Source organism: Danio aesculapii, chromosome 6, assembly GCF_903798145.1.
Source record: "Danio aesculapii chromosome 6, fDanAes4.1, whole genome shotgun sequence".
Classification (NCBI taxonomy): Eukaryota; Metazoa; Chordata; class Actinopteri; order Cypriniformes; family Danionidae; genus Danio; species Danio aesculapii.
The window spans coordinates 46,997,466-47,021,860 of NC_079440.1; the positions used below are offsets into that span (position 1 = coordinate 46,997,466).

General features: G+C 33.3%; 1 protein-coding gene across 1 annotated transcript in view; it reads right to left on the bottom strand.

Annotated features, from left to right (window-relative positions):
* The window catches only part of cntn3b (contactin 3b), a 119,718-nt gene that overhangs the window by 26,900 nt on the left and 68,423 nt on the right, over positions 1 to 24,395 (bottom strand). The window contains 6 exon segments of the mRNA XM_056460389.1: positions 734 to 892; positions 3,790 to 3,907; positions 11,944 to 12,119; positions 18,929 to 19,056; positions 19,280 to 19,430; positions 19,867 to 19,996. Coding sequence (XP_056316364.1) covers positions 734 to 892; positions 3,790 to 3,907; positions 11,944 to 12,119; positions 18,929 to 19,056; positions 19,280 to 19,430; positions 19,867 to 19,996 — 862 coding nt within the window.

Sequence of the window (24,395 nt, forward strand, 5' to 3'; positions counted from 1 at the left end):
TGGAGTCTCTTCTAATGTTCTGCTGAGTTGATTCAGGTGTGTTTTTTTTTAGAAGAGGTGGACAATGTGTACTGTTGGTGTGCCTCCAGGAACAAGGTTAAGAAACACTGGACTAATAGCCCTGATAATAATAGACAAACATTTATTTTTAATTAAGACTGCAAAAAAAAAAAAGAAAGAAAATTCTAATTAATTTATTGACCTCTCATATGCTGACCACAAAATTCACAGCAGCTTTCTATCTTTATTTCTCTTGAAAATTTGTACTGTGGGGTGTCTTCAGGAGCATAGTTGGGGAAATGTTGGACTAATAGCCCTGATAATAATAGACAAGCATTACTTTTGAATAAAGACTGCAAAAAAGAAAATTCTAATTAATTTATTGGCCTCTCATATGCTGACCACAAAATTCACAGCAGCTTTCTATTTGTATTTATTCATAAAGCATTTTAATTTAAAAAAGGCCTGTACAATCTAAAAAAGACCAAAAGGTATAAGAGTCAAACCAAAAAACATATAAAAAACACAAGGCAGCCACTGACATAACAATCCCTGACATGACAAAATCATAGATAAAACACAAGGCAGCCAACAAACAAGACAAAACAGGTAACATACTGTAGATTAAGGCTTAGGAAATTTGCAAGTTAATGATTTTAACTAGTGAAGCATTAGTTCTGATAGAGGTTGGCAGTTTGTTCCACATTGCACATATCTGTGGTGTCCGAAGTACCTGTGTCAACAGCTTGCCAGCCAACAGTAAAGGGAGTCCTGCCCTGGATGGCGTATCCAGTAATGGGACTTCCGTTGTCCTGGCCGGGGCTCCAGGACAGCTGGGCAGTGCTGTCTGTGACCTCCTCGACCACCACCAGATCTGGAGGACTGGGTGGACCTGACTCCATCACACCGCCCAGAAGGAATTCAATTCATTAGGAGAGTTTGATTATACTCTGCACCTGCTCAAACATTAAATTCGGCACATGCATTCTGCATATTGATGAAACTCTCTCACTATTTGTCTAGGAGTGCTGTTAGACACGGCAAGTACTTTGTGTTAGAGCATGCTTTGTGAGTTTAAGCAAGGCCAACAATGTGAGTCCACTAATATTGGCAGTTTGGCGCTCTTTATAAATATGAGCAACTGTGGAGGCTGTGGAAAAAACTGTTGAGGTTTTTACTTATTGCTAAAATATATATGTTTTTAATAGTTTAAAGCGATATATTGTCTGGGTTGGTTTTGTGATACAAAAACCTTGTAATAAGTTGCCAGTACATTTTCTGTTTATTTTTAAACTACTTTGATCTATATATTATTTATTATACATTGTATTATTTTGAACTACTAAAATGTCGATAAAAGTCACTTTGTTAAACTCTACAGTTGGATTTTCAGCATCAAAATCATATATCAACATCCCATAATGCAAGTCAAAACTGTTCATAAACTGAAAATCTTTGTAAATCACAAGATATGGAAACTGTATATATACTGTATACACTCTCCGGCCACTTTATTAGGTACAGTTACTAGTACTGGGTTGGACCCCCTTTTGCAGTCAGAACTGCCTTAATCCATTGTGGCATAGATTCAACAAGGTACTAGAAATATTCCTCAGAGATTTTGGTCCATATTGACATGATAGCATCATGCAGTTGCTGCAGATTTTTCGGCTGCACATCTATGATGCAAATCTTCCGTTCCACCCCATCCCAAAGGTGCTCTATTGGATTGAGATCTGGTGACTATGGAGGCCATTTAAGTACAGTGAACTCATTGTCACGTTCAAGTCTGAAATGATTTGCGCTTTATGACATGGCGTGTTATCCTGCTGGAAGTAGCCATCAGAAGATGGGTACACTGTGGTCTCAAAGGGATGGACATGGTCAGCAAAAATAGTCAGGTATGCTGTGGTGACACGATGCTCAGTTGGTGCCAATGGGCCCAAAGTGTGTCAAGAAAATATTCCACACACCATTACACCACCAGCCTCAATCGTTGATACAAGCCAGGATGGATCCATGTTTTGATGTTGTCTATTCATCAGACCAGGCAATGTTTTTTCAATCTTATATTGTCCAATTTTGGTGAGCCTGTGCAAATTGTAGCCTCAGTTTCCTGTTCTTAGCTGACAGGAGTGGCACCCGGTGTGGTCTTCTGCTGCTGTAGCCCATCCACCTCAAGATTGGATGTGTTGTGCGTTCAGAGAAGCTCTTCTGCATACCTTGGTTGTAACGAGTGGTTATTTGAATACTGTTGCCTTTTTATCAACTCAAACCAGTCTGGCCATTCTCCTCTGATGTCTGGCATCAACAAGGCATTTGTGCCCACAGAACTGCAGCTCACTAGATATTTTCCAGTATATCGGCAGTTTCTAAAATACTCAGACCAGCCTGTCTGGCACCAACAACCATGCCACATTCAAAGTCACTTAAATCACTTTTCTTCCCCATCCTGATGCTCGGTTTCAACTGCAGCAGATCGCCTTAATCATGTCTATATGCCTAAATGCATTAAGTTGCTGCCATGTGATTGGCTGATTATAAATTTGCGTTAACAAGCAGTTGGATGAGTCTACATAATAAAGTGGCCAGTGAGTGTATGATGTAACGTTTTATCCGCATCCCAGTTAGCATACTATGTGTCCTAAATAGTATAAAAACAATGAATATGTCTTATGTCGTAGTTTTTTTTAAAAAGGAAAGTTTCCACTGGCCGGCAGAAATGAAGCGAAATGTGCAAAATTCAACCTCAAGTCATGTTTTTCGTACAAATTCAAAAACTGTAATACTACTCGAGCAGAAAATTAGCTTCAGGTGAAAAACATCCCATGAGTAAACTAGAGCAAATGACATGGTGCTCCGCATTTGGTGTGAACCCAGCATTACAATGTAAACTTCATAGCTAATGCTTACTATTGTAATAATTGTTTTGTTTGTAAACTAAAACAACCTCATGTGGATTTCATACCTCTGCATCTGCATCTCAATTTGACCCAGCACCCGCGTACATGGAGGCAATGATTATGACTGGAATCAAATAAACTGTTTTCCACCAAGGCAACCCAGTGACCCGCAATGTAATTGGATAAACTAGCAGTGGGTGGAGTTATACAAACCAAACTAAAACAGAAATTTTGACACAGAATGCATATTTTCTGACTGTATCGTTGCTTTTACGATAAACAAGTACGTTCACGTAACATTTCTTAAACATCTGCAAACATATTATGGTATTTTGTATGCTTTAAAAAAGTCAAAAACCTATATACAACACATTTAAACAAAGACATTTCTATTACAGTCTTCTTTGCTCACATTTGCCAAGGATGAAGATATTAGCGTAGGCCACTATATGTGTGTATGCTTGCATACGCGCAACTAAATGATTCGCATTTCTGCTCCAAATAATTGTCTGCCATTTAAATGTTTTCTCTTCATTTGCACTGCATTCTGGGGCCCGTCGTGCTGCTTAGCTGATGTGTAAATGAGCCAATTAAAGACAATCCTCTATGATAAACAACTCCTCTCCAAACACCTGGGACAGAAGCGTGATAAGAAATGGCCATGAATACCAATGTGACTCTCAAAAAAAAAAAAAATTCAGCAGGCTCTATAAAATATCCCAAGTGACACATTTAGCACTGTGTGAACTCTTGCAACATTAGTAGTGGCCCTTCGTTGAAATACACACCTCGTGAAGAGCTCTTCAAAGGTTGTAAATATATATATATCAACAGGTGAATATATGGTGCATGTGGATGTATAAAATGACGTAAGATTTGTTCCTACCTTTAACAACCAATATTGCGTCAGCAGACAAGCTTTCGACGTCAGTGTCAACAAGACAAACGTATTTCCCTCCGTGATTGAGCTGGATGTTTCTAATCATAAGATCACCAGAAAAGCTCTGTTGGAGACACAATGGAAAGGAGTTGTAAAAATGAATTGTTTAGGCTGTTACAACATGCGTTATCATTTATAACATGATTCATGAATCTGATCATAACCTCTATATTTTAGGGGTGTGTGATATTAAATTGTGGCAGTATGCGCTCAAATGAATGAGAGACTATAAAAGAGGCAGGATCCAGACACGTATTCTTTTGTAAATGTTAGTAAGTACAGGTCAGAACAAACATTGTTTTACCCATTATTTATTAAATTTTTACTGTTTTAAATATATTAAATACATTATGCTTTATATATTTATAAGCTGGACTATTAAGACTTTCAGAAAATACCAAAATACAGTTGAAATATTCAAATTATTAGCCCTCCTGTAAAAATTTTTTATTCATTCATTTTCCTTCGGCTTAGTCCCTTTATTCATCATGAATCGATGTGTCGAAAGCACAGTGGAATGAACCGGCAACTTATCCAGCATATGTTTTACAATGCGGCTGCCCTTCCAGCTGCAATTCATGGAAACATATACAGTATACACACTCATTCACACACATACACTACGACCAATTTAGTTTCAATTCATCTCTACCGCATGTCTTTACACTGTGGGGGAAACCAGAGCACTTCGAGGAAACCCACGCCAACACGGGGAGAACATGCAAACTCCACACAGAAATGCCAACTGGCCCAGCTGGGTCTCGAATCAGCGACCGATATATATTTATTTATACAACAGTTCTTGAATCTGATTGGCTGATAGCCGTGCAATATCTGTCAGTAACAGCACTCATCAAGCCTCTTAACCCTTCACCCTTGTGTAGTACTCCGATCTCTCTCTTTTGAGAAAGTCGATCTCTCTCTCTTTTGTATATTATAGTGCTGTATTTTTTACCATAGTAATATTGTGATCTCCCAATTGCAACAGAAAATACTGGGAAATCTCTGTAGACTGAGATGGCACTTTATGCCGTTAAGCTTTATGATCACAATGTGAGCAAAATCACCTGTTTTGTCATCACTTTAGACATTACGCTAAAGAATCATTCAAATATTAGCTCTAAAATGACGTTGATGAATGAGCAACGATTTCTGCTGTTTTGATGTCAGCTGCAGATGTGAATGAATGGCGGAAGTAGTTCCTCTTACAAAAGAGTTTTTAGACTCTCCGTGTTTGATTTTCTATTTTATACACCCGATTACACTGTCAAACTGTTCTATAAACGGAATATCACACGAGTAGCTGTGCGATGTGGCAGTATTTCGTCACTGGTAGGACTCAGCCTGCAGCCTCATGTCAACGCACGCCTCCCACCAGTGCTGATATACAGCCACATCACACTGCTACTTGTCTGATATTGCTCACGTGTGTGTGTGTGTATATATATATGTATGTATGTGTGTATATATGTGTATATATATATATATATATATATATATATATATATATATATATATATATATATATATATATATATATATATAAAAAGTCAGAATTATTAGCCCCCTGAAATATTAGCTCCCCTGTTAATACCCCCCCAATTTCTGTTTAAAGGGGGGAAATTTTTTTATATTTTAGTTTGGCTGTAATAAAATCAGTTATAAAATAAATAAAAAATTAAGGACAAAATTATTAGCCTCCTGTATTTTTTTCAATTGTCTACAGAACAAAGGACTGTTATCCAACAACCTGCCTAATTACCCTAACTTGTAGCCAACACAATTAGTTAAGCCTTTAAATTGCACTTTATAGGCTTAAAACTAGTATGGGAAATATGAAAAACGTAACTCTGACATATAACATAGTCATCCACAAAAACAAATCTAGGTCACAAGCAAGAAAAAAAATCTGATTTGGGGCACTTTGAGCTGCATTGTTAATGTAGGTTAAGCATCAAAGGGCCAACAGGAATAAGTGTCTACTGTCTGGTGTGCTGTTTTCTTATGTAATTATCACCTAAATCAAGCTGAGGCAGGCAGATTTCTGCACACTCAGACACTCTTCCCACACTTTCAAACCAGCTACAGTGCTTTGGGATACAAGTAGACCTAAATAAACTGTGTCTGTCTGAGTGGCCTGCAGGATTCATTCAGATCCAGCTCATGAAAACACACACACTGCAGCTAATTGGCAAGACAAGGCTAATCACTTCACAGTTATATAAAGGAGGACCAGGTAAAATGTGCAAAGCAAAAGCGAGAGTTGAGTGAGAGAGTCACTATTGTTTTAGACAAGCAAATAAATTTCAAGTCATCATTTATGGTATCTTTTTAAAATGGATCAATTAAACTGTAATTTATTTGTTCAATTGGATAATAAAACATTTATAGTTTAAAATAATTATACTGTATATAATGAAATCATAAAAATAGAATAATAAATAATATTAATCAAATAAAATTTGATAAACAAAGATAAACAATAAACTAATTCCAAAATTTAATTGTATTAAAATAATAATAATAATAATAATAATAATAATAATAATAATAATAATAATAATAATAATAATAATAAAACATGTTATTTGTTTTTGATTTTCCTTTCCATATCTCGATAGCTCGTAAAAAAACGCTAAAAAACAACATTGGAAATGTATTATACATTTTTTATAAATATTATTTTTAACTAATATTTAGATAATTTCCCACCTATCCATATCTCTGTAGTTCTCATGTTGTTAATTTTTTTATTAATATTTATTTATTTATTTATTTGTTTGTTTATTTATTTGCCCTAATAAATTTACTTATTAATAAAATACATTTTTATAAATAATAATGTTTTACTAATAGGTTTACTTCTATTGAACTACAGTAAACTTAACTTGAAAGTTAGCTAAAGATGAATTAAAAATATATTTGCCAACACAGTTTACCTCTGTGCTTCCTGGGCTTTTAAATAAAATAAACCCAGACATTCATGCAAGCAAAATCCAGGATATTACACTGATGTCTCCAGTGGTCTGCATACAAACCCCAAACCACATATTCCTGCTCTACTGTAATACTACATGGAGTCTGACGCTTTCCACACTCTCAAAAACCTCTCAATCAGGCTCAATTCAAATGGCTTAAAAATGCCTCAAACCGAATCAATAACAATACAAGAGCCTGTTCTGTGGTTTAGACCTGCAGTTATTGAATGGAAAGACTACGAGTGGCTGATGTTTAATTATGGTAATGCGCTCATCAGGGGCTAGCGTAATCTTTGGGAGCAGAGAAAGTGTGAATCCATGAAAAGCATATCTCATTATAACCCACATATGCATATGTCAATGTCATTGTAATTGCCCTTGAGAAAAGACTCGTTTATGAACTTTAGATTAGCTGGAATCACACAGCAGTGAAAAACAGGGTCTGACTGTGGGTTTGAGGGGTCTGGAATTAGATTATGAACATAGGTGTGAATGGTGTTTAAAAGGAGCATATATGAGTACACCTCATTTTAGAAGATTTTTTCAACACATTTACATCTAAACATTTATATCTAAACATAATAGTTTTAATAACTCATTTCTAATAACTGATTTATTTTATCTTTGCCATGATGACAGTAAATAATATTTTACTAGATATTTTTTAAGACACTTCTATATAGCTTAAAGGGACATTTAAAGGCTTAACTAAGTTAATTAGGTTAACTAGGCAGGTTAGGTTAATTAGGCAAGTTATTGTATAACGATGGTTTGTTATGTAGACCAGTGTTTCCCAACCCTGTTCCTGAAGGCACACCAACAGTACACATTTTCAATGTCTCCCTAATCAAACACATCTGAATCACCTAATTAGAACATAAGAAGAGACTCCAAAACCTGAAGTTAATTAGTCAGGTAAGGGAGACATCCAAAATATTTACTGTTGGTGTGCCTCCAGGAACAGGGTTGGGAAACACTGATGTAGACTAATAGCTTAAAGGGGCTTAAACTGAAGATTCGCATCATGGATGTGCAGCTGACAAATGTGCAGCAATTTTGTGATGCTATAATGTCAATATTATGTCAAAATGGACCAAAATCTCTCTGAAGGCAAAAGGGGGTCCAGCCCGAACTAGTAAGGTGTACCTAATAAACTGGCCTTTGACTGTATAATATAATGTTAAATTATCTATCTTAATAATCAAAAGCTGCATAACATTCAGTTTCAATTGCCATCCGACTAAAGAAATATCTTAACCAAAAGAAAAATTGCGACTCCACACAGCATCTCTCAAAGCAGGATTTCAATTCATTCTGAGTTTAGCGCCAATAAGGAATGGTCTCCCCTGCAATGTAAAATGCCCTGTCAAAGCGGAAGGGTAAAATGGGAACAAGACTTTTAATTGATCTGGCCTGTTTCCCTGGTTCACTCTGCAGACACCAGCTGTTTTCCATACACGCAGAATCATTCGCATTCAATGTAGGTCAACAACAGAACGACCCACAACAAGAAGGCAAAATCCATTTCAAGAATTCTATTTCAAACTGCAGACATAATGGCAGATGATTCTGACTGAGAATGGGAGCATTCAAACTCCATATAGCTTGTGAAGCACAACCATCAGATGAAACCCAGTTAGTCTTTCAAGTGCCTGTTTTTGAGATGTACTTACTACAAAGACTTCATTACTTTACATCTATTGTTCTTTGCCTTGATTAAACTAATGAGCTTAATAACACACACACACACACACACACACACACACACACACACACGCACACACACACACATATATATCAATCATTATTTTTTGTAATATAAATACATTCTTTCTATAAAATATCCAACTCTTTATGGTTTCCTTTTTAATGTTAAACACAACAGAAAATATTGACATTAAAAGTAGCCATTGACAACCAGGTGAGGGAGTACTACAGTCTGTTATAATATCATCTTTTGTGTTCAAGAGAATTAAGAAACTCAAACATGTTTGGAAGAAGTCAGGGGAGAATAAATAATGGCCGAATTATCTCTTCGGGGGGAACATTCCCTTTAAAAGAACACTTGTGTTTATTGTTAAGGCATGCTTCTGTCAGATATGATTTAGATTATTTCAATTAAACAGCCAATCAAAAGTCATTATTTAGTTTATGAGGTAGAATAGATTTATACCGTTTACTGTAATGGTTAAAATACATATACTGTAAAAAATTCACACAGTCAATTTGTGTTGGGACATCATGAAAGTATCAAATTAACATTAGGTTTTTACAAATTTAAGTTCACTGAAAATAAAACAATTAGGTTGTCCCCCCAAAAAACTCAAGAAGTGTGTTGTTTCAGCTTATTTTACATAGTTCAAACAAATAGCAAACCACATTTTTTTAGAGCATGTTCACACAATGTACTTTACAGCAGTACCTCTATTCTGACTCAAAAGGCTCTGACAACCCAGTGCATTGTGATTGGCCAGTTGTACCTATATAGGGAGTCAGAAGTGTAATGCCCCTTACCATAATTGGTAAACTCCTAAGGCATAATACGATGTAATATGGGGTATATGCCGAAGCATGCTAATAGGACTTTTAATTTGCCAGTAACCTGGGTTAATCGTTTCCGGTGAATTGTATGCCAATGCAAAATCGGCGAGTTTAAGGTCAGTTTTCTTAAAAAAGCAGCCAACTCCACTGCCTAAGTGATATCCGATATCAAGTGGGTCTTAGATTGTACAAGAAGCACTGAATTAAATTACATTTCTCTCTGCCCTGTCTTTATAATATGAGCATTTATTTTACCCCAGTATATTCAATGGAGCTTCTGCGCAAGCGTGCCGATTCTGACGGGCGCGTGCGAGCAAACGGCTTTTTGTTTCGCTTTACGCTTGAGCAACTAAATAAATGCCAAAGTTTATTTAACTGAAAGTATTTTAATTACATTACAACATCGATGCTGTAAAAGGAACCGTATAAACTGGAAAAAAACTCACATTAACAGGTCACCGGAAGTTTATCAGTATGGGAAACACACTAGCTCGGTATATACCCTATTAAATTACTGTTTCTGATCATTTTTATGTCTTGATGTTCAAAAGCATTATTTTCATGTCCATTATAACAGCACATCTATTTCCAGTCTGTCTGAAATACCAGCCCGATCACACAAGGAAATGCTAACTATTTTAAGTGTTTAGTTTAGTGGTGAATTTGTACAAATTCATACACCGCGAAACCCAAAAAGATAAGCTAACTCAAACCATTCGAGGAAATCGATTGCAACAAACCATTCAAGTTCAAAAACTAATCCTATGAGTACTGTGAACTTAATCCATTTGAGTAAACGAAGAAATTTGAGCACAGTAAAACCCAACAAAAGAAAAGAACTCAAACCAACTGAGTACTGTAAAACCTAATGAGTTAAGGTAACCGTTTGAGGAAACCGATTGCTACAAACAAATTGAGTTAAAAAACGAATCCATATGAGTACTGATGAGGTATTTAATTATCTCATTACCTTGAACATTGACGTCAAAACTCTTTTCAAATGAGTAGAAATAACTTTTAGTAAATTTTGAGTTAACTACACTCATTTCATTTGATAAAGTTGACTTGGTTTTTACAGTGTATGAGTTCAGTCGTACAAAAATGTAAGATTTTTAAAAGGAGAGGTGTCACCAAACCAAAACCCAACCCCTTAACCCAACCATCTTTAGGAGATGAGCAAATCATACTAAAATGTATGAATGAGATCATACAAATTCATACACTTTAAAAAAATAATATGACAAAAAGCCATCACAACAAAAGTTATGTTACTTCAACTTATTTTAACAAGTTAATCGGACTTCAACCTATTTTTTTTTAAGTTGTACAAAATTTTACTTAATAGTTTTAGTCAGGAGGAAAAGATAAATTGATTCAAAAAAAAGTTCAAGGCAGTAAGAATTTTTTTACTGTGCACAAATTAGCCACTAAATCAACAAGTTATGAATTAGCATGAGATATTGTTGGAAATACTCTGAGTTTCAGTTTCTACAAGCGCCTCCACCTGAAAAGCACAGAGTTCTCTCATTGGCCAGCCAATCTGGTGCATTTTCATTGGCCAAACATCTTAAATATGTAAGAAATTTACTTTTTATAACTACTAGTTTTATCTTCAAAATCCATTAGACACAAACAGTTAAAAATGTCACTTCTACTCTATTAGTCAGAGTCAAATTCTAACAATGATGATCAAGCAGATTCATCAGAACTATGCAAAATATTTCACAGTAGTACGTTTTTGTCATTAAATCTCTGCATTCACAAAATACGACAACAAAACAATTCACTGAAGGTTCATCTTCTATCTGTGTATGTCTTCATTATGCTAATATTCCAAAGTATTACACTAATATTTGCAGAAATATTTTCTAGCTTATGTGGCATAGTGGCTCAGTCGTTAACACTGTTGCCTCACAGCAAGAAGGTTGCTGGTTTGAGTCCCGGCTGGGTCGGTTGGCATTTCTGTGTGGAGTTCTCCCCATGTTCGCGTGGGTTTCCTCCGGGTGGTCTGGGTTCCCCCACATTCCAAAGACATGCGCTAGGTGAATTGAATGAACTAAACTGGCTGTAGTGTATGAGTGTGTTTGTCAATGCGAGAGTGTATGGGTGTTTCCCAGTACTGGGTTGGGGCTGGAGGGGCATCCGCTGTAAAACATATGCTGGAATAGTTGGCGGTTTATTCTATTGTGACAAGCCTTGATAAATAAGGGACTAAGCTGAAAGGAAAATGAATGAATAATCTAGCTTATATCAACACATTTTGGCATATTTCCATTATGTAAGAGACTGTGAGCATAAATGTATCTTAAATGTATCCTATCTGTATCTGTATCTATATACACGGATACGTTACACACTTAAAGGAAAACAAGAGAAACATCAGACTCTGCTTGATACTATAGCTTTAAGACTCTCTTTTTTGTATTCAGGCTTCCATAAATGATTTGTAAATGTTTGACTATGCCTGCATAAAAAACAACAAGGAAAATCCTGTTCCCTATAAATGTTTCATGTTTGGAGGTGGTGGTGTGGGATGAAGGTTGCTGAGGTTGCAAAATCACCCTAAAACCACAAAACTCACCCCTCCCACTCGCTCGAAGTGGTCGGCGTCCTGATGGAAATCAATGGGCTGACCGTTGAAGGCCCAGGAGAAGGCCACGTCCAGGGCTGGATCGGCAGTCACCTGGCAGGGCAGCACCACACTCTCCCCCACTGTGATCTCTGTGCTGCTGGGGCTCTGGCTGATCCTCGTGGGCTCTGTTAGTTACAGTGCCAACACAGTCTGTCAGTTTAGCTCTGGGATACAAGCTGAAGTGAGAAAACATCTTCTGTGACCAGGAATATAACCAGACAATCACTTTTCTTCAAAAACCCCAGTGTTTTGCCGCCGGCGGCTGCAGCATTTTTAAGGCATGATCCTGACACCAAGGATCATCCAAAAAGTGGAGGCTGCATAATTATTTCACATTATGAGCAGCAACCAAAAATGTTTTTCGAGATGTTGAAATAAACATCATTTATACTCAATAGTAAAATCCATTAATAAATAGTTTAAAATGATTAAAAGCTAATATTTTATTCAAGATTTATGGAAGTAATACAGCAATTAATGCATTAATATAAGACTTTATTGGATAAGCCAGACTTGAACTGTTAATAATTATTTAACATTATGATACTGAAATGTGCTGCAACCAAAAACTTATTTGGAGATGTTGAAATATCATTTATACTCAATAATAAAATGCATCAAATAGTTTACAATTATTAAAAGCTATTACTTTATTCAATATTTATACAAATAATACAGTTATTAATTTATTAAATTACACTATAAGGATTGCATTGTAATACTGAAATGCACTGCAACCAAATGTGTTGAGATGTTGAAATAAATATTATTTATACTTAATAATAAAATGCATCAATAAATAGTTTAACATTATTTAAAGTCTATTATTTTATTCAATATTAATGCAAGTAATACAGCAATTAATGCATTAAATTTAAGACTTTATTGGATAAGCCACATTTGAATGAAAAATAATTATTTAGCATTATAATACTGAAATGCACTTCAACCAAATGTTATGAGATGTTAAAATAAATATGATTTATACTTAATAATAAAATTAATTAATAAATAGTTTACAATTCTTAAAAGCTATTATTTTAATCAGTATTTATGCAAGTAATACAGAAATTAATGCATCAATATAAGACTTTATTGGATAAGCTACAAGTAATACAGTAGTTGTGTTAATTAATAATAAAAGAGTTTATTTGATAAGCCAGATTTGAACAGTTAATAATTATGTAGCATTATGACACTGAAATGCACTGCAACCAAAATGTATTTTGAGATGTCGAAATAAATATAATTCACGCAATAATATAAGTCATCTATAAATAGTTTAAAATGATTCAAAGCTATTATTTTAATCAAGATGTTTACAAATAATGCAGAAATTATATTATTAATTAATAATATAAGGATTGCATTGTAATACTGAAATGCACTGCAACCAAAAAATGGGAGTTGGGATAAATATAGTTTATTTATAATTTACACTTAACAATAAAATGCATCAATACATCAATTAAAATTATTAAAAGCTTTTTATTTTATTCATGATTGCTGTTCTTAATACAATAAGTGATGTATTAATTGATAATATAAGGAGGTGTGCATCATGATACTGAAATCAATAAAAATATATTTTGACATGTCAAAATAAATATAATTCACTAAATAATAAAATGTAAAAGAGGAGTTTTTTGTGAGAATGTTTTTGTTATATTGTTATTTGTTTAAAATGTTTTTAATGTTATATATTATTGTTTATTATTATTATTATTATTATTATTATTGTTACTAATATTAGTAGTAGTAGTAGTAGTAGCAGTAGTAGTAATAGTAATAATGAATAAAATAACTTACTGTTTTTAACGTTTTATCAGCTATTATTATTAGTCATTTTAGTTAAACTAACCTAAAACTGAAAAATGAAAACATTTAGGTCATCAGACATGTTAGTGTCCTACATTGCTGTCCTGACGAGCATCATTCGAGTCTGTGGGTTAACTATTCCACACCAACCCACGGTGGTTTATAGCAGTAATACATAATCGTAATTTCTGCGTACTATACTTAGATTCGGCTGCTGCCATCCCATAAGGGGACTATTAATGTAAGAAGAAAATAAAGTGAATTTTAATAAGAGCCAAATGAATTGGCAGCACGTCTACCGTGTGATGAATACAGTTGGGTGAAGACACTTTGTGAGGTAAAGGTCATTTTAATTAAATTACATTAAGGGGGTCAACTGCTGGTGCATGACAAAAACATAATGAGAGAGAAATACAAGGAAGAGAAGGAAAAGAAACCCCACAAAAGATGCACAGTACATAGTTAATGAGTTTCTTCTGATTTTCTGTGAAAACACAGCTGATTAAACCCTTACCTTATGTAATGAGTAACAAAAGTGAAGGATAACATTCATCCTATAGCATAATGAGAAAATAACAATCCACATGGATAATGGCCAAAGCAATTAAGGATGACCTTAACAATGAGTAATTAGCGAAACGTGGACTGGTGTGTGAAAGACTAAAGCAAGAGGTTACATGAGCTAAACACAGCACTGGAGAAGGGAGTATTAAATGAGAACTAATTAGACGGTTCACCCCAAATGAACTACTGTCATATTCAACTAGCTCTGAGAAATGTTGCAGTTTTTACGATTTCTTCAATAGCGATTAATTAAACGGTATTTAGCAGTGTTTGTTTTTGTTCACCAGTAGGTGGCGGTAATTCTTAATGAGTGATTCACTGATCATTCGTTAAAAAGATATAGCTGATTCGAAATAGCTGATTCATGTAGAAACACTGCAGCAAGTGAGTCACTTTATGAATAGATCATTACATCATTGGCTCAATCAGTTCATTCAAGAAACATATTAATTCAGGAATAAAATACCGCAGAGTTATTCTGAGATGCACAGATGTTTTGATCTAAAAGTAATCCACTCAGTAATAATTTCTTGTGTGCTACACTCAATAGGAGTATCACATTTGCAAATATGTTCAGGCACTCTTGCTTGAGTGATAGTACTTAAGTATTATGTCATACAAAACTTAGACAGACTTGAACTAAAGGGTCATTTAAACTACATTCTAATGTGCTCAATCATCCAGTGAATTCATTTGAATTTTCAGGTTTAATGAGGAAAAAACTTGAGTATTTTAGATTGCACTTTATTATAAAAACAACTATGACCTCATCAAAAAAATAAATACTGCAGACCAGTGGTATGTATTGATTTAAGTGTCCCAATTTGATTCTGATTCGCAAGCTCTCATTTTGATTTGATTCAGCTTGATTTCTGATTTGATTCAATGAGCATAGATTTAATATGAATGCTAATGATATTTCTAAACGAGCATTAGTTTAGCCACAACATGTATGGTTGAAGTCAAAATTATTAGCCCTCCTGAATTATTAGCCCCATTGTATAAAAAAAATTGGGCAATTTTTTTTCCCCAATTTATGTTTAACGGAAAGATGATTTTTTTTTTTTTAGTCAAGTAGCGTAGTAGCATCCACATAAGCTACATTTACCGATCGCGGATCAATAAGTGATGGCACTGACATTCACGGAGCTGTGAGGCTGGTGACTAGCCGATGAAAATAAAGCCATGTGACGGTGAGAATGATGGTACCTTCTTCTACCTGTTTTTTGGTGGTCGACTACAAATGTTTTGGTGCGTTACTGCCACCTCTCGCTCTGGTCGGTGACGTCGCTAACCAATTAAGCTAACACGAGAAATTTGTTTGATGGAAAGATGACTGAGGGAGAGGAGGTCTATATATATATATATATATATATATATATATATATATATATATATATATATATATATATATATATATATGTAAATATATATGTAGTTTACTGTAGTAAAGGCTAAAGTATATGGTAATATTTGGTTTATGATAGTTACTAATGATACTACATCATGTAGTGTAATTCATTAATGAGGAGTTGTAAACGTATACAATATAATGCTCATTCCTAAATATTTCCCTTTACTATAAATTACTATAGTATTTTAAATGTGTAACACCTGGTTTTATTGGATTTTTTGTTGTTATATAATATAATTTGTTTCTGTTTGGTACAGAATATTATTCGCAGTAAATAATTGAAATGAACAATTATGCCTCATGTTTGATTGGCAGATTTATTGATCACTAAGGCCCTATTTACACTGCCAGTTAAATGTGACCCAATTCCGATTTTTTTGCTCATATGTGATAGATCGGATCTGTTCTGTGACCATGTAAACCCGCAAAAAACACATGCATTCTTTATATGTGGAAATAAATCCTATATACATCGGATATGTGACAATGCGACTATCATGTAAACAGGCAGATCGGATTTGAGGCATTCCGTTTTGTACATCATTAAACTTGTGACAATGTGGAACTTCTATGTGGTTTAATGACATAGAAGGAAGAGTGTGTGTGGAGACGCCGACATGGTAAACAACAACAACATCAGAGGAAACACAGAGGAGGAAAGTGGTCAGTTGCCACAATTTGCTCCCACCAGACCTGAGATCGCTCTTGTGCCCACAAATTCCTATGAATGGTGAGAACACCATATATAAACAATAGGCACAATCTGCGATGACGAGCCTTTCCCTCCACCTCAAAATCATTTCGCAAAACTAAAAAGCAAGACAATTTCTTCCATCATGGATAGTGTGGCCCAGATGCTAGAACCCGCTTTTACACATGCGCGACAGCGTAAATTGTATGGCAAGTGTAAACACATGAATCGGATATGGGTCACAATTAAAAGAATGTGTAAACAGACAGGCAAAAAAAATCTGATATAGGCAACAAACTGAAATTGGGCATCAAAACCTGACAGTGTAAACAGGGCCTAAGATATGATTGACTCGGATTTAAGTTGATTCGATTTAAAAATGAAAATTGCAAAAATAGCTTAGATGTAGCTAAGTTACTTTTGCCAAGTAGCTTTTAGCTTATCTTGCTACATTTTCCAGAGAGAAGCTTTTAGTTTAGTTAAGCTACATTTTAAATTGAGTAGTTAATAGCTTAGCTCACTACATTTTTCAAGTAGCTTGCCCAACACTGTTGCCAAGATTGGTGGTACAGTTCTATACTCAACGTTACTGTCTTCCGTGAATCAAAAATATAACAATTAAGACTGTTTTCCGTTCATTTACAATAAACATGGCCAAGACCACAAAATCATTAAAGAATGGTAAATATCAATCAAACACATAACACTGGTGTACCTAGCATGCTGTGGTTGAATTTTATAGGAGTGATTCACTACTGATGCTTGATTCATAAATGAGTGATTCTTTTTGAATCAACTATTTTCATTGAATCCATTCATATACAGTACTGTATACACAACTTCATTCACAATTTGGACTGATTTAACTCTTGGGTTTTTCAGTTGCCTTTGTGTTGCTCACTGGTTTAGAAGATTGGCAGTAAACAAATGCATATTGAGTTGAAATAACCCACATGATTCATACATTATAAATTGTGTGTCATTGTATGTCAATTGTACATTATAAATTGTAATTTTTAGATCCCCTTTCACAATTTACTATAAAAGCATGAAAGCAAGGAACAGCACATTCTTTATACAGTATCTCCTCTTGAGTTCCACAGTAAAAGGAAAATAATAAAAGTTTGGAAAATGAGGATGAGCAAATGATGACAAAATTAACATTTCTGGATGAACTATTCCAGGAGTTTTCAAAAGATGTCTTAAAACTTTTTAGACACTGAGAGACTTGATAACAAAAGCCATTTGTCTCGAAATAGTGTAGTGGCATTGTGTGAGACTTCTCTGTGTGCTTGATTATCTAAAACAAATCTTACGCTTTGTGATTTTTTGACTTGAAAGGCTGACAGCGGTGACAACAGAAACTTAGAAGAATGGAGTTGTCAGTTGGCTAATACATTTCTCCAAACAGATGAAGCAATGCATCACGATATGTGCCAGATGTGGCATTTCATTCAAAGCTAATGATAGTTAAAGCATCAGGAGTACAGCATCTGAGTCAACAAGAAGAGAGAACTGGACTGTGTATTGTCTGCGCAGCAAAAAACAAAACAAACTAAGCTGTTATTCATCCAAAACTACTTTAAAGCCTAAAGCTAAATGATTATCACAGAAAGACACAATATTTTAAGAAAGATGAATCAGCTTTTTTGCAACAGAGAAATTACATTGTCTTTTTTTTTCCTCGTTTGGATAATAAAAAAAGTATTTTGTTGCTGTTGTTTTTTTTTTTTTAATAGAGAACAGAAAGAAGCAGTACATAAAAGAACACACACGCACACACAAAACAGATTTATAAATGTTGCAAGCAAAAATGTAATCTTTTAATAAATGAAACCTGAGTGAAATCAAATATTAAATGCTCAACCTGAGCAGTTTAATTCATTTAATTTAAGCATTAGGGAAAATGCAAAGTTATTGCAAAGTCCAATATTAAAAAAAACTTAATTAAATAACACAGATTGTCACAAAATTAGCCAAATATTGGATAAATTAATCAAAAGCTAGGCAAATTGCCATGCAAATTTAAGCCTGCAAATACGAAGCCTGCATTTTCGGTATGTGTGAATCAATGGCACTGTTTCATAATGAAGAATGTGTGAAACTGAAAAAACACCTCTAAAGGTTTAAAAAATATATATTATTTTGTTAAGAAAATGTATTCTTTTATGGTTCATTCGGCAAAATAAAATAAAATAAAATAAAATAAAGTAATATTAAATTAAATGACATTTTAATAAAATAAAATAAAATAAAATTTAAACAACTAAATAAATAAATAAATAAAATTAAATCTAGAAAAAAATGGAATCTCTAATAATAATAATGATAATAATAATAATAATAATAATAATAATAATAATAATAATAATAATAATAATAATAATGATGATGATGATGATGATGATGATGATGATGATAATAATAATAATAATAATTTGACTTACCAGTGATGATCAGTTTCCCCGTAGTACTAGCTGTGCCAAACTGGTTTTTAGCAACACACGTGTAACTACCTCCATCCCGCTTGGTTATGTTGGTAATCTTAAGTGTTCCATTGGGGAAAAGGAAAGTCCTTGAGAATAAAAAATAACTGATTAACATCACACAGCAAAGCAAAAACGTTCAGTGTGATAAAATATAAACTCCAAAGCAAATAAAATAAAGTAAATTAAATAGAATAAAATAAAGTAAAATATATAAAATAAAGTAAATAAAATAAAGTACAAATAAATTAAATAAAATTTAAGTAAAAGTAAATTAAAATAATGTGAAATAAATAAAATAAAATAAATTACCTTTCATTTCTCTGCAGTATTTCGGTCCCTCTTTTCCACAAGCTAATGGCTCTGGGCGAAGCATGTGGCCTGCAATCTAGGCTAACGTCACTACCCGAGCGCGCCTTAAGAGTTCGGCTCAAAGGATTCTGGGAGAAACTGGGAGCAGAGGCTGCAGGAGACAGAAAGAGAGAGAGAGAGAGAGAGATTGGGATACTTAAAGCCTCAATCGAATCTGTGATAAACAGCGATTGACGTTCAAACAGCCTCTGGCGAAAAAAAAAAAATAGGAAGAAAGCCTTTTAGAAAAGTCTAAAGGACTTAACAAATAGAGCTGTCCAGTTCCACCAGATTCTTCCAGGCCATTTGTCTTTACCTAAACCTACATTTTACCACGTCGCGTCTTCAAAACGATGTCATTTATTTAACTCCGCACAATACTGATCAGTGTGTCGTGAATGAAATTTCAGAATCAATACTGGGGAAATATGAGTGTTACGATGGAGCTCTGGATTAGATGGATGTTTGTGGTGCTGCCTTGTAATTTGACCTCAAGCGATAAAGTTTGAGCATTCAAATGAAGGATTGAGGAAACACAGAGGTCGTACCAAGCACCATCAGTTCAGCGCTGGAGTAAATGATGCCGTGCTTGTTTTCTGCCACACACTGATACATGCCGCCATCTGAGAGGTTTAGTGAGGAGATGGAGAGAGCGCCGTTCTCTATTTGCACTCGGCCCTGTGGAGACCAACACAAACAATCAGAGAAAAAACAAAAATAAATAAATAAAAAATGGTTGCTATGCTGTTGCTAGGGTATGCTTAATTATATAATTGCATTCTGGGCAAAGTTAAAAGACAATGCTGCCAAGTTTATATGAGATTCTGGTAAGCAGATATGGTGTGGGTTCATCCCTTCAATGCAGGTACATTAAAGATGAAAAAATAAATAAATAAAATATAATAAATAAATACCTAAAAAATAAAAACATAAATAAATAATTAATTATAAAATAAATAAAATAAATACCTAAAAAATAAAAACATAATTAATTATAAAATAAAATAAATACCTAAAAAATAAAAACATAAATAATTAATTATAAAATAAAATAAAATAAATACCTAAAAAATAAAAACATAAATAATTAATTATAAAATAAAATAAATACCTAAAAAATAAAAACAGAAATAAATAATTATAAAATAAAATAAAATTAAATAAATATAAAATAAAATTAAATTAAAAAAATAAAATAGTAGCACTTAACAATACGGGACATGTAGTTAATGTTTATGTTTTTCCTAACTTGAACAAACAATAAACAATACATTTTTACAGTATTTGTTTTTGTTAACGTTAATTAGGGGGGAACACTTTACAATCAGGTTTCTTTAGTTAATGTATTTACTAACATTAACTAATAATGAAATATAAAAGTACAACATTTATTAATCATAGTTTAACATTTGTTAAGTACAATTTGCTCATCCCCCAATGATGGTTGGCTTTAAGGGTGGGGTTTGGTGCACGCCTCCTTTTTTAAAATAGTAGAATTTTGTATGACTGAACTTGTATAAATTCATACGAATTAGCCACTAAACTGACAAAATGTAAAATAGTTGTGTTTCCTCGTGAGATCAGGCTGGTTAGTTCATGTTAACTCAGAGTGCATTAATAAAAATTAGTAAATGATTAACTATAATTGGTAATTGTTCATTATTTGTTCATGTTAGTAAATAAATTGACTAACATTAGCTAAGTGTCCCATATGGTGAAATGTTACAAAAAATACTTAATACATTTTACTTAATTTACTTCACTGTGATTTATTTCAGTTTCTGCACAATATTTTTTTTACATTTTTATTTAGTTTAATCACTTGAAATGTTTAAAATATTTTTTATGATAATAGCTAAAATGCATGTTAAAAACATTTAGCAAAAAATAAAATAAAATCAAAGTGTTTTAGAATATCTTTATGAATTAAATGCTGAAAGTCTGAATGAATCAAATACTATTTTATCAAAATTGATTTTCTTTTAAACTAACCAATCATTTTAACAGCTATTTTAGTCATTCACTTCATAATATATGGTATTAAATAAATATTCATTTTAAGATTTCTCATACTGCAAAACTACACTGTAAAACCCAACAGTCAACTTTATCAAATGGAATGAGTGTAGTTAACTCAATTTACTAAAGTTTAATTCTACGCATTTGAAAAGACTTTTGAACTCAGTGTTGAAGGTAACGAGTTAATTAAATACCTCATTACTTCAACTTAAATGAAGTAAGTTCACAGTACTCATATAATTTTTTTTTTTTTTTTTAACTCAAATGGTTTGTAGCAATCGGTTTCCTCAAACAATTTGAGTTGCCTTAACTTATTGGGTTTTACAGTACTCAGTTGCTTTGAGGTCTTTTCATTTAATGGGTTTTACTGTGCTCAAATTGCTAAACTTAAATTGATTAAGTTCACAGTACTCATTTGGATTCCTTTTTGAACCTAAATGGTTTGTTGCAATCTGTTTTCTCAAATGACTTGAGTTACCTTAAGGTTTTGCAGTGTATGGAAATTGAGCAATACAATTTGTATTAAATGTTCAACAATTAAAAAAAAAAAATGTATTCTGTTTGTTCAAACTACTTAAAATATTTAAACTGAGCCGAATAAACATCATTCTCTAGTTTTTTTTTCTTTTACAACTTACACTTAAATTGGTAAAAACAAGCTTCCTTAATTCCTTCATGTTGTCCCAACAATCAATTGCGTGGAACCTATTTTTTTTACTGTGTATAGAGCAACCCTACAATTTAGCGTTATTCAGTGTGTGTGCATACATGTGTGTGCGTGTTCAATTAATAGTTTTAACTAACTGTATGTAATAGCCCTCCTATACCATTCTGCTGACCTGAATAATGTGTTTTACAAAAATGCTACACACCAACTAAAAGTCCATCATGCTGAACGGCGAAGGAAGGCTTTGCAGCGGCTAGAGGAGGTTACAAATTAGAAAGTGCAAAAACGCTGACCCTCTGCTCCAATGAACAGAAAAGAAATGTTGAAATACTAATGGCCAATTCATTTGGCATGGGCGTTCAGTCGGAAAAGCATGTGAGACAGGTAGAGAAGTGTTGAGCTGATGGTTCTGCTAATGGCACAGCAGACATTGAAGCCTATGGGCTGTTCTTAAGGGCTGAACTCAGCACAAAGAGTCAGACAGAGAGACTGACGTGATGTGTGATGGAGAGCAGGTCACGCTCAGCCTCAATGCAGGTCACATCTAATGGAGGCTTTCTGCTGCTTTATAACCGCTGATGTTTGTTGATGGGAGTCTCTCGTACTTAAACAGCTATTGGCTTTTTTTTTTTGACTTTGCTTTTATGTCAGCGATGAGAATTAATGTTTGCACTGACCTTGAACTACAATAAGTGCAAATTAAGATTTCAGTCTCACTTGGGGATGAAGTAATTTTTGTTTCTAAATATTTACAATACATTTCAGACGGTTATTATTATTATTATTATTGAATTACATATATATATATATATATATATATATATATATATATATATATATATATATATATATATATATATATATATATATATATATAGATAGATAGATAGATAGATAGATAGATTTCCCAAATTATGTTTAACAGAACAAGGACATTTTTACAGTACGTCTAATAATATTTTTTCTTCTGGAGAAGGTCTTAGTTGTTTTATTTCGGCTAGAATAAAAGCAGTTTTTTTTTTAAACATTTAAGGTCAAATTTATTAGCCCCTTTAAGCTATATATTTTTTTGATAGTCACAAAACAAACTATCGTTATACAATAACTTGCCTAATTACCCTAACCTGCCTAGTTAACCTAATTAACCTAGTTAAGCCTTTAAATGTCACTTTAAGCTATATAGAAGTGTCTTAAAAACATCTAGTAAAATGTTATTAACTGTAATCATGGCAAAAAAAAAAAAAAAATCAGTTGTTAGAAATGAGTTATTAAAACTATTATATTTAGAAAAAAAATCTTCTCTCTGTTAAACAGAATTTGGGGAAAAAAATAAACAGGGGGGCTAATAGTTTAGGGAGGGGGGGTAATAATTCTGCCTTTAACTGTATATATATTTCTCTGCTTTTATTTACATTTTTTATTTTATTTACATATTATATTTAGTTTATATAAAAAAATTAAATAAAATCACTTTACAATACTGGAAATGTCCTAATGTGAACAAATAATAAATAAAATATTTATTACAGCATTCATTTTTTTTTTTTTTTTTTGACGCTGGTAATTAAAATATAGTTGTTCACGGTTAATTTATGTTAACTTAGAGTGCATTAACTAATGCATTAGTAAATTGTGAACTATAATTAATAAAAGTTGCACAACATTACTCAAATTGTAGTGGCTATTTTCTTTTAAGAGGCGCTCTCTGTGATCAAGAAGACAAAGTTTTACCCAAAGTATCTTTTAAAGTTTTATTCTTCGCAAAGAAGGTCAAACAGCTATACAGCAGGTTTCTGCAGAGTGAGACACTGAAGGAAGAGTGCCTTCCCTTTATATCTAGTTTGTTCCCTCTACTGCTTACGAGGTCACCAGGGACATCATGGATACAGATATCTTCTCATATTTGATTTTTACTCGTCTATATTTCAGTCTGGCTCATGTATTGACTAACATTAACTTTGTTTGCCGTATTGTGAAGTGTTACAAATAAAATAAAATGGGTTATCTTAATTTACTTCACTGCTTTATTTCAGTCTCAGTGCAACTGGAAATGACACGCGAAATATAATAAGACGATGTACAAGAGGCATCATTGTGGGGAAAAAAATAAAAATATTTCTCTGCTTTTTTTTTAAAAGTCAGAATTATTTTAATATACAATAATAAGAAGAATATATAACACTTTAACTACCCCACCAAGAAAAAAAGTTTGGATTGCATTTCTGAACTCCTAATGTCATTAGTTAACACACTAAATGCATTTTTTTCCCACACATCCCATAATTTCTAAAATATCTACAAATGTCGGTTTATGGTAAAAGTACCAGGTTTAATACATATACTATGAAAAAATCTGAAAATAACAAGTGTAAAACCAATTTATTTAAAAAA